This window comes from Leucoraja erinacea, chromosome 19 (assembly GCF_028641065.1).
Source record: "Leucoraja erinacea ecotype New England chromosome 19, Leri_hhj_1, whole genome shotgun sequence".
NCBI classification, from domain to species: Eukaryota; Metazoa; Chordata; class Chondrichthyes; order Rajiformes; family Rajidae; genus Leucoraja; species Leucoraja erinaceus.
In genome coordinates this window covers 17,730,925-17,743,459 of record NC_073395.1, presented here as the reverse complement: position 1 = coordinate 17,743,459, position 12,535 = coordinate 17,730,925, and the positions used below count along the sequence as shown (strand labels likewise).

The 12,535-nt window shown below is 41.4% G+C and overlaps 1 protein-coding gene across 3 annotated transcripts in view; it reads left to right on the top strand.

The window, feature by feature from the left end:
* The window catches only part of LOC129706277 (A disintegrin and metalloproteinase with thrombospondin motifs 20-like), a 270,471-nt gene that overhangs the window by 82,063 nt on the left and 175,873 nt on the right, over positions 1-12,535 (top strand). For 2 of the 3 annotated variants that reach the window (XM_055650461.1, XM_055650463.1), the window contains 2 exons: positions 3,405-3,510; positions 9,830-9,991. In XM_055650461.1, the coding sequence (XP_055506436.1) occupies positions 3,405-3,510; positions 9,830-9,991 (268 nt within the window). The remainder of the gene's footprint in view (positions 1-3,404; positions 3,511-9,829; positions 9,992-12,535) is intronic. The other variant, XM_055650462.1, reaches the window with a different exon arrangement.

Below are 12,535 nucleotides of genomic sequence, written 5' to 3'. Positions count from 1 at the left end.
ATACTTTTACCAAGTGTTTGGAGGGCCATGCTTTATATATTGCAGTGAAAAATCAAAAACAAAAGGCTGAATGTGCTCAGCATCAGTAAGTTAAAAAAAAATGACGCCATCGGCAAAGTTGGAAAGGCTGTTTTTGTCGCCGGGTGTTGGTGAAGAAGGAGGCGTAGAGTCATGTGTTGAACCTTCAACGGTTGCAGAGGAAACTGTCAGGAGACGGGGCAGGGATATTTGGGGAGGGATGAGACAACCAGGGATTCATGGAGAGAGTAGTCCTGGGGGAAAGCAGAAAGAGGAGGGATGGGGAAGATGTGACTAGCGGTTGGAACGCATATGCAAACTAGAGGAACAGCACCTCATATTCTGTCTGGGTAGGAAATAACCCAGTGCCTTGAACATTGAATTGTTCAATTTCAAGTAGTCCTCATCCCCCCCCCCCCGTTCTTTTCTCTCTCCTCCTGATCTATCAATGTCCTCTCACATAACACAATTTTTCCAATGCACACATCCTCCCCACCAGCCTCCTGCTCCCCAGTTTCAGCCTTCTCCTGCACCTGGTTCCACCCATCTATGATTCGTCACACTCCACCCACTCAGTTCCCTACCCTCCCCTCTCCACACACCATAGGTTCCGATGGCAGTAAATTAAGCCAGGGCTTCCACTGTTGAATTAGAGTCTGACCCTCCACAATACATCTCCAGTACATGAACAGGCATCAAATTTGATCAGTATTGACTTCAGTTGCAACGTTCTACTCACCCAGCTAGTTTACTTTGTCCCCAGCATTCTCTCTCTCCCTGTATCCCTCCCCCACCCAAGTCGCACTAGCTTCTCATTTTCACTCAACAAACAGCTAACAATGTTTTTAAGAAGGAACTGCAGATGCTGGAAAATCGAAGGTACACAAAAATGCTGGAGAAACTCAGCGAGTGCAGCAGCATCTATGGAGCGAAGAAAATAGGCAATGTTTCGTGACAAAACATTGCCTATTTCCTTCGCTCCATAGATGCTGCTCCACCCGCTGAGTTTCTCCAGTATTTTTTTGTACCAGCTTACAATGTTTCCTTTATCATTGTTACTTTTTTTACATATCTTTCATTCATTGTTCTTTATCTCTCCACATCATCGTCTATATCTCTCATTTCCCTTATCCCTAATCAGTCTAAAGAAAGGTCTCGACCCGAAACGTCACCCATTCCTTCTCTCCAGAGATGCTGCTTGTCCCGCTGAGTTACTCCAGCATTTTGTGTCTATCATTAGTTTGCTGTGGCTGTTGAAGATCACAGGCAGAATGAAATCACAGTCGCAATATATTGAATGGTGACTGCTGGTCAGGCTATTCTGCCTCACAGTGGTGACTAGGCTGTAGACATGTGGAGTAAATATGAAACTTGGAGCTGAGTGAATTTGTATGGCTGTTTGCACCTCGCAGTGAAACAGCTCTTTTACCTCAGCCCTACTTCCCCATGATATCCCCACGTCCCTTCGGCCCAACTTGCCCACACCGGCCAAACAAGACAACCGCGGAAATAAATATCAATGGCCAAACTGACCTGAAATTTGAAAAGTCTGCCAAAAGGAAAAAAAAATTAAAATAGTCCAGAAGAAAATCCATTCCAATCTATGTGTGGACACGTAAAAACATTGAACTGCAGATGCTGGTAAATACACAAACGAACACAAAGTGCTGGAATAACCCAGCAAGTAAAGTGGTATTTCTGGGTAAAAGGCCAGGAGACCTTTCTTCAGACTGATTGTCGTGGTGGGGTGGGGGTTGGGGAGAAGGCAGCTGGAAAAGGAGAATGGAAGGACAAGTGCGGAAGACAAGGATAGTATGGGTGTCAGGGGTTATGTGTAGAATGGGGAAGAGATAGATCAGTCGTGATTGAATGGCGGTGCAGACTTGATAGGCCAAATGGTCTCATTCTGTTTCTATCCCTTATGACCCTTGAAGTTTTCTTGTGATAATGAAAACATCCCGGGATTTGAAAGGGACACCTGAGAACCAGAGCGCCCTTGGAGCAGCAATGGATAGTCAGTCATCTTATGGTTTGTGTAGTGTAAAATACCACCAATTATCTCATGAGCTATAATCTCATATGAAGAAAGGTATTTCACATATTCTGACCTCAATTGTACTGGTCTTGGTAACGGTTTATTACTGTCATGTAAACTGAGATACAGTGAAGAACTTTGTTTTGCTCACTATCTCGGCAGATCAAATCATACATCAGTATAATCAAAACATACATAAGTAAATCAGGTAGTGCAAAAGAGATAATAGAGTGCAGAATCAGGTGTTGCCGTTACTGAGAACGTGCAGGAACCCCCCCCCCCCCCCCCCCCCCCCCAGATATCAGCTGTTAATAAAAGTCATAATGTTTCCTTCTGTGAGGAGAACAATCAGATCTGAAATGTACAAGTAAGGAAAGGAATCCATCTATGGCCACTCTTGCTAAAAGTGTGTAAGAATGAAGACCGCTGATTACACTCAACCGAACATGGGGCAGATGAGGGACACTGGTGAATTATCCTCTCACACGTGTCTGCCATAGTTATACAGTGTGGAAACAGGCCCTTTGGCCCAACTTGCCCCCACACCTGCCAAAAATGTCCCAGCTACACTAATCCCACCTGCCCGCGTTTAGTCCATATCCCTCCAAACCCGTCCTTCCAAGTACCTGTCTAGCTGTTTCATAAATGTTGGGATAGTCCCTGCCTCAACTACCTCCTCTGGCAGCTTGTTCCATACCCCCACCATCCTTTGTGTGAAAAAGTTACCCTCAGATTCTTATGAAATCTTTTCCCCTTCACCTTAAACCTATGTCCTCTGGTCCTCGCTTCACTTAGTCTGGGCAAGAGACTGTGCATCTACCTGATCTATTCCTCTCATGATTTTATGCACCTCAATAAGATCACCCCCTCATCCTCCTGCACTTCAAGGAATAGAGTCCCAGCCTACTCAACCTCTAGCCCTGGCGACTTCCTTGTCATGGTGCACAGGACTGAACACAATACTCTTAATGCAACCTCACCAACGTCTTTTACAACTGCAACATGACCTCCCAACTTCTGTACTCACGTAACCAAAGTAAAGTTTCTACCTCCTGCAGCTTTGCTTTGGTCACTGATGAGTTCATTTGGAACTCCCATTGTACTGTCCCATGGTTTGATATTCCATTCTCACCCCCCAACCCCCACCATTCTCTCTTTCCAGGTTGATATGTAATGTGACATGGAGGCAAAACAGCACTTTCTTATTTCTTTCGATTTTTAGGAATAAAAGGATTGCAATTGATGACTGTCAAAGAGCAAAGTTTAATGGCTTCTGTTTCACCAGAAATATACTAATCAGACAGTGTTTGTCTATTGCTGACTATAAGCTGTGTACTCCTGTTCCTTCCAGGATTAGCAGAACTTGGTACAATGTGTGATCCATATCGCAGCTGCTCCATCAGTGAGGAGAATGGACTGAGTGCTGCTTTTACAATAGCACACGAGCTTGGGCACGTGTAAGTATGTAGCACTGTTTTACAGCAGGAAGCACTGTTTTACAGTAGCACTGTTTTACAGTGTTGGTGAATAGTTATTGGAGTTCTGCAGTTGATTCTAATCAGGGCATAATGTTATGCTTTGTAACATTGCATTTTTTCAACCTGATTTTTGCTGCTTAAGCCTTGAATGTATTCTAATCCTGATCACATACACCTGCCAAATTACAGGTCTATAACCTTTTGATCTTTCCTACTTAAGTTGGAGTGCATTGTTATTACTTTTGTGAGCCCTTTTAGATGCAATGCAGTAATGATATTGCTTAGTAACTGGTTCAACAACAAATTTGGACATTGACTAAAGAACTTAACAGGTGGAATTCCACACTTTAAGTCTTAAGTCTATCAACATACTCTCATTTATTCCAGAAAATGTTTCTCAGAAAGTTGATGGAATCTGAGATAGAATCTGTGCAATCACAGAGAAAATCATATAGGAGTTACAAGTTAACAACAAGTTATGAATTGGTAGAAAAGACATGAACAAATGCCATCTCCAGCTCATGATTAAATAAATGCTATCTCCAGCTCATTATTATCCATATCTTCAATACCTATATACCTCCCAAAAAAGTTTTTCAAAAAATTGGACTCAGACATTACAAATTTTATATGGGATTATAAATCCCATAGAATACAAATAGCACACCTTAATAAACGAAAAGAGCTGGGGGGTCTAGCGCTCCCTAATTTTATGTATTATAACTGGGCAGTAAATATTAAAAATATGATTCACCTGCTGGACAATCCGGCACAGCAGGCGGACTGGATGGTAATGGAAAAAGGGGACTGCTCCCCGAGTAATATAGGAGCGATCATCCTCTCACCAACAAATTTGAATAATAAAAATTATAATAAAAATCCAATTATACATAACACAATAAGAACATGGAAACAAATAAAACAGACTCTAAAATTAAGAAACCTATCTCTTTTAATACCAATAGTCAATAATCCATCGTTTAAACCATCAATCATAGACAAATCATTTATACAATGGGAAAGAATGGGAATTAAAACGCTCGAAGATCTGTATGAATTAGGGAATTTACTGTCATTTCAACAACTACAACTGAAATATAATTTGAAAAATAACCAATATATTAAATATCATCAAATCAGTGATTAATTTAAAAAAAACACAAAACACTCTCATAATAAGGCTTCCGCCTTATTAGATGTAGCAATGAAGACCAAGGCGGAATCAGCTAATTTAATATCGTACCTATATAATATCATTTTAAACATAGAAATACCCACAACAGATGGAATTAGAAAAGATTGGGAACAAGAATTAGCTATAAAAATCTCAAAAGGGACCTGGGATAATCATTTACTACAGGTGCATAAATGTTCGATCAACGTACGGCATACGCTCATCCAATTTAAAACATTACATAGATTATATTATTCAAAAACTAAATTAAATAAAATCTTCCCTAATGTTTCACCAATCTGTGATAAATGCCTATGTCAAGAAGCTACCATAGCGCACTCTTTTGTTTTTTGTACAAAAATCCAAAAATTCTGGTATGAAATATTTGATATTTTTTCAAAATTGATCAAAATAAAACTGGTACCAAAACCAGAATGGATTATCTTCGGAATATCGGAAGATAACCCTGAATTAAACGTGTTTCAGAAGAATTTATTTAATTACGGGCTAATAATGGGAAAAAAGCTTATACTTAAATTCTGGAAAAATGCGCCGACACCAACAATAAAAATGTGGATATCAAATATGTTTGAAACATTACACCTGGAAGAGATGAGATTCCTCCTAGCAGGTAAAGCAGACCAATTTCAAAAGACGTGGTCTATGTTTCTGGACCTATTACAAGTATGAGGTGCAATAGTAATCTAAAAAAAAACAAATATATAAATAAGCGGTATCAGGACCTGGTAACGGGAGGTAAAATAACAAAAACAGACTTGGTTGGTAGTCCCCTCTCTGCGGAGTTTAATGTTATAATAGAGCGATTGTTTCTACTTTCTCCTTCTTTTCTTTCTAGGGTCTATTTTCTCACTTTACTTCCTTCTCTAACTTCTTTCCTAAGGGGCTTTCTTTTCCTTACACTCTCGCACTGCACGATTCTCTTGCACTTTCTTTACTTTCCTAACTTCTACTTTTTTTCTTAAAGCTCTAAAAAAAAATTTAAAAAAAATGAAGCGGTATAAAAAATGTATCAAGATATATGTGTTGTGTAGAATTGTAATTTACCGTACTTCTAATAAAAAAAAAATAAAAAAAAAAAAAAAAAAAAAAAAAAAAATTATCCATATCTTAATCCAAAACGTCGCATGAAGGTCGGTTGAGCTGTTTTGTAACTACTTTTTCCTCTCAGCTTCGGGAACCTGTCCAGTTAACCTTTTTCCACAGCCAGACCTGCCTTGTTGGCAGGATGAAATGAGCAAGGTTGATGGGGGAAGGTTTTATATTTCAAACTGGAGGTCTATGACCAGTGGTGTGTCTCAGGGATCATTGCTGGGCCTATTGTAGTTTATATTAGCAATTTGGATGAGAATGTAGAAGGCATGATTTGCAGATTTTCAGATGACACTAAAATTAGATAGATTAGATTTTATTTGTTGTCATTTGAACCCAGAAGTTCAAACGAAATTTAGTTTCTGGGCGGTATCTTAGATAGCGATGATGGTTATCAAAACTTACAGCAGGATCTTGAGTTTTGCCGGTTTTGGTATATTGACCTCCTTTAGTCAGGGTATTGAGTATATAAGTTAGGACATTATGTTTCAGTTATACATGTTGGTGAGGCCACATTTAGTGTATTGTGTTCAGTTTTGGTCACCCTACTTTAGGAAGGATTGCATCAAGCTGAAAAGAGTGCAGAGAAGATTAATGAGGATGTTTCCAGGATTCGAGGACCTGATGCATAGGGGGAAGACTTGGCTAGGATTTTACTCCTTGGAGTGCAGGAGGCTAATGCCCCTGTCCCACTTAGGAAACCTGAACGGAAACTTCTGGAGACTTTGCGCACCATCCAAGGTTTCCGTGTGGTTCCCGGAGGTTTTTGTCAGTCTCCCTACCTGCTTCCACTACCTGCAACCTCCGGCAACCACCTGCAACCTCCGGGAACCGCACGGAAACCTTGGGTGGGGCGCAAAGTCTCCAGGGGTTTCCGTTCAGGTTTCCTAAGTGGGACAGGGGCATTAAAGGGTGATCTCATAGAGGTTCATAAAATCATGGGAATTGATAGGGAGAATGCACAGTCTTTTAGACAAAATAGGGGAATCAAGAACCAGAGGACATATGTTTAATGTGAGAGGGGAAAAGATTTAATAGCAACTTGAGGGGGCACATTTTGGGTTGTTGGAAAATGGAATGAGGATACAATAACAACATTTAAAAGGCACCTGGACAGCTACACAGAAAGATTTAGAGGCATCTGGGCTTCATGCAGGCAAAAGGCTCTAGCTCAGATAAGGCATCTTGGTTGGAATGGACAGGTTGACCTTAAGCACCTGTTTTCATGTTAGGTGGCACTGTGACTTGAGTACAATCAAACCATTCGTAAATACAAAGGGAAAGGAGAGTGCAGAATATGGTGTTAGAGGTAAAGATAAACAACAGCTAAATAAAATGGAAGGACTGCATAGAGGTAGATTGGAAGATCAGGACTGCACCATTAGATTATGGGAGGTCCGGTGAATTGTCTGATAACAGCTTGGTAGAAGCTCTTCCTGAATCTGGCGGTTGTGTTTTCAAGCTTTTACATCTTCTGCCCAACGGGATAGAGGAGAAGAGGGAATGACCATATGTCAGTGGTCCTTGATTATGTTGACTGGTTTCCCAAAGCAACGCAAAGTGTAGATGGAGTCAATAGAGGTGAGAGGCCAGTTTGCACAATGGGCTGGCCTACATTCACAACTCTGCAATTTCTTGTGGTCTTTGGCAGAGCAGCTGCTTGTGATGTATCCGGATAGTATGCTTTGTATGGGGGCATCTGTAGAAACTGGTAAGAAGGTTTGCACTTGCGCATCATTTTGGATGTTCCCAAAGCACCAAGCAGCTGGATAAGGATTGAGGTGCTGCTGTCGTCATTGTTGAGTTATATTGATGGTTTGAGACAATGGCATTTCCATGATTCAGATTCAGCTTAGTTTATTATCATATATACCAAGGCACCATGAAATTCCTTGTTCACACAAAGCTCACAGAGCAAGCAGTATACATACAGCAATGAAAATACACCAATAAGTACAATGACAATGCAAGTGTTGTAAGATTGTAGCATAACCCAAAGCAGTGCAAAAGAAAAAATAAGTACAACTAATAAACAAAGGAGGAAGAATTGAGTAGCATGGCAGCACCTTCAAGAAGGGGATGTGAAAGAGATGGTTTAGTTTTAGTTTTAGTTTAAACTGGCCCTTCGACCCACTGATTCCCCACTGACCAGCGATCCACACACATATTATCCTACGCACGCTAGGGGCAATTTACAATTATCCCAAGCCAATTAACGTACAAACCTGTAGGTCTTTGCAGTGTGTGAGGAAACCGGACATCCCAAAGAAAACCCTCGCAGGTCACGGGGAAAACCTACAGATTCCGTACAGACAAGCACCCATAGTCAGGATTGAACCTGGGTCTCGGGTACGGTAAGGCAGCGACTCTACCGCTGCGCAATCATGCCGCCCTGTTTAGGAACTGATGGCTGTGGGTAAGACGTTGTTCTTCAGTCAGAATGTCCGAACTTTCAAGCTCGTATCGTCTCCCAGAAGGTAAGAGAAGTGAGCTGAGAATTGCCAGGGTGGCAAATACCATTGGCGATACTTCCAGCCTATTTGATGCAACGTGACTTGAAGCTCCCAAAGTGCAAATTCAAGAGCTGTTTGAATTGAGGAATAACAATTCTATGATTGTTAATTCAAATGTCAAGTCCTGAGGAAATGCCACTTAATGATAATATATTTCTTCTTGGTGCCAAAGGTTTTAATCAATGGCTGCTTAATCATCATTCACTATAGGGTAGGATGTTTAAGAATTTGCACTCACAGACATTTTGGGTGTGTGTAAAATGGGCTGACATTTCATCATCGCCTGTTCTGTATCAGTGAATCACTGGATGAGACAATGTGAAAATATTGTACATTTAATACCAATAAACAGAGAGGTTGCGGCTGCAATGATGTTGGTATAAAATGATGGAGTAATATAGAGAAAAATTGCATGTTTTTTACCTTATCTATGTTCCTAAAGGTGTGAGCGACACAGTTGGTAGAGCTACAGCTGTCTATGCGGAGTTTGTATGTTCTCCCTGTGACCACTTGGATTTCATCTGGGTGCTCCAGTTTCTTCCGGTCACCCCTGTGGACTGAACACAGATGACCCGCAAATTGATCACTCATTTTGATCTCCAATTTTGAGGAGGCCACATTATGAAATATGAATGCAGCACATTAAATTGCAAGAAGTGCAAGTGAATCCTGCTTTACATAAAAAGCCTTTTCCTGTTTCTCAATAGTGAGAAGGAAACAGATGAAAAGATGGGTGTTACAGCTCCTGTGGTTGTATGGCAAAGTGCCAAAAAGCAGGTGAGTGGTAAATGCTGGTGATGGAGGATTGAACCAGGGAGCTGTGAAGAGAACTACCACTTTCAAATGCTGAAAAGGCAAAGGAATTATGTATTTGGTGGTGGTATTTCATTGGAGTTGGTGTAAATCACCTGTTGAATGCAAAGACTTGTAGGGTAGAAGGTGAGGATCAGAGGAGATGTGGCGAGAGCAGAGGTGAGGGAAATGGCTGAGATGTGGTCAAGAATTCTGTTTTTCTTGATAGAGGGGAAGCCACAGTTCAGGAGGAGATTTTGGAAACATGTGCGGAATGCATCATCGTCGGAGTAAATAAGACAGAGACGAGGAAGGAAGAATTGCTGAAGATGTGCGGTGGTCTTTTTGATACTGTTCAAAATGGATTTCTGTCTCTGTGACAAATAAAAAGCATTTACGGCAGAAATACATTTACCCCTGCTTTTATATTCTAGTCCTTGCAAAATGAACGATGGCATTGCATTTACCTTCCTTTCTACTGATTGAACCTACAAATTAACTTTTTGGGATCTTGTATCTTGTACCTTACGCTTATAAAGTAATAGATTTGAATTTTATGTCTAAAATAACTATTGAGTGTTACCTTTTTAAGCCTTCATTGAAACACATTAAATTGCTGCAATTAAGAATGTGTGCTTAGCCGTTGTTCGGTAATCAGTTCTTCAATTGTTAAACCTATATGACATCCAGTAAATTATTTACATTTTAGCTTCAACATGCCTCATGATGACAGCTTCAAGTGTAAAGAGGCTGGAGTGAAACCTCAATATCACGTTATGGCTCCAACCTTGAACTACCACACCAACCCATGGACCTGGTCAAAGTGCAGCCGCAAGTACATCACCGAATTTCTCGAGTATGTTTACTTCAGGTACTCCATATGCCTTCCTTTGAACGTATAATGTACCACACAAGGTTTTGTGTAAGGTAGACCTGAGCAAAAACTAAAATAGTCGGGGTTGAGGATGACTAACTACCAAGTCAAGTCGTCGAGTCAAGGCAAGTCGAGTTTATTGTCATATGCACAAGTACAGTGAGGTACAATGAAATCTTGCTTGCAGAAGCGTCACAGACATGTAGACTCAGATAAACACAAAAAAAGGCAAATGATGCAAAAATTATGGTTAAGATTTCTAAATAAAACTAGGTGAACCATAGTATTTTGTTGCTGAGGTAGGAATAGTTTTCTGTACATCGCGTCAAGAACCTGGGGCGGCACAATTGCACATTTGGTAGAGCTGCTGCCTCAAAGCACCAGAGACCTGGGTTCGATCCTGACCTCGGGTGCTGGCTGTGTGGAGTTTGCATGTCTTCCCAGTAACCTCCTAGGTTTCCTCTGGGTGCTCCAGTTTCTTCCCAAAGATGTGTCTTTGGAGCATAATTGGCCTCTGTAATTTGCCCTTAATGTGTAGCAAGTGGACGCAAAAGTAGGGTAACATAGAACTAGTGTGATAGTCAGCATGGACCTAGTACGTCAAAGGACATTTTCCATGCTGTTTCTTTGAACTAATTAAACCTGATGGTTGTAGGAAAGTAGCTGTTCCTGAACCTGGTGGTGTAGGATTTCATGCTTCTGTACCTCCTGCCACATGATAGAATTCAGAAGAGGGCATGGTCCAGATGGTGGGGACCCTTGATGATGGGTGCCACCGTCTGGAGCATTTTGATGCTGGGAGGGCTGTGCCTATGGTGAACCAGTCTGAGTCCACCACCCTCTGCAGCCTCTTTCATTCCTCTGTGTTGGAATAAGCTGTACAAGACCAACATGCAACCAGCTTGTCTCCAGACTCTTGAAACAGACACATCATTGATTATCAGATAGATAGTGCAAAGGATGTTTTCAAAACCTCCTTGGAAAAAAACCCCAACTTTAACCGTTTGCTATCAATATAAAGTGGCAACATCTCTGGAGATTGCGACACATTTTACTAGCAATGGGATTTTATCTTGACAAAGTCATCTCTGTTTCTTTGCATATTTTTGGAGGGAAAGAGGTATCATAGGAACAGCTGCTGTGAACTTTGGTTGCTAGGAAGCAGCGGGGTGACCACCAGCCACCCTCAAAAGCCTTTTCTCAAGTTGGGAAATGTCTTTTGCAATTAGATTTTCCCCAGACATGACCCTTTGATCTTTTTACTCAGCTCAGCTACAGTTTGCAAACCTTTTATCAAAGCTCTTCTTGTTGACAAGTGAAAACTTAGCTTCCTGTCAGGGTTGATGCTCAGATGAGATACTTGAGCCACAGATGAACTGAGCAACCATTTAAAGTAGATTAAAATTAGCTGGAAGTAAAACCTACCACCACTGTCTGTTTCGGACAGAGGTACTGCACAGCAGCTGCAGCTGTCACGTGAAGGGGGTTCTCTATTGTCACACTACCAGCAGTGTTATTGTGCAGTCTTTATAAAGTTATGCAGGATGTTTGCCTTGTATTGATTGCCACTTGTGATAACTTCCCATCATCAATTTCTCGTGGCCGTGCAGCTCAATAAATGAACTGGCCAGGAATAGGGCAACTTTTCCATGCAGAGGGTGGTGGGTTTATGGAATGAGCTCCCAGAGGAGCTAGTTAAAGCAGGCACTATCGCAACATTTAAGAAATATTTAGACAGGTACATGGATAGAACAGGTTTAGAGGGATATGGGCCAAGCGCAGGTAAAGTGGTCCTAGTGTGGATGGGACATGTTGGCCAGTGTGGGCAAGATGGGCCGAAGAGCCTGTTTCCAAGCTCTAAGACTGTATGACACTAAGAAAACAAGGGCTACATCATGTTGTTGCTGTGGTTCCAAATCTCTAACATACAGCAATACCACTCTGCCCTTCATTTCAAATCAAATCCATAACTCTCTTTGGACGCTGGACATTATCACAGGGTGCAACTCTACTGAGCAGTCACTGGGTCACCTGGAGTGGTGTTTGAGCTGTGCACCTTCTGGGATGGGAGCAAAAGGGTGGCGATGTAAACCACATTAATGGCAAATAAACGGTGACATCACTAGTGCAGCTTTTGCAGCGTTGTTGGTTTCTACTGGACAGCATTGTGGGAATAGATGATACTGTAGTAGTGTTGACATGTGTAAAAGTTCCCCACATGGCTTACTCCAGTCTTTGCCAGCTGGCAGTACTGCTCATGTGCCTACCCTCTCCCTCCAAGATACATGCTGTTCTAATCCGGGAGCTGAATTAGATCCTCTTCTTGGCTCTGGTGTTGAAATGCTGGAATTCCCGAGCATCTGCTCCAGTGGTAGTATCTGCATTGCATATATTTCAAAAAATTTAGAAGACCCATTACTATCTTCTCCATAGCAATTTGTTATGGGAAAATCTGCTGGTATGGTAAAATGGCAGGAAACGTATTGATTTAATCTTTGTATTGAAAAATGGAATAAAGCTCCCAAAGTAATGACTGTACTG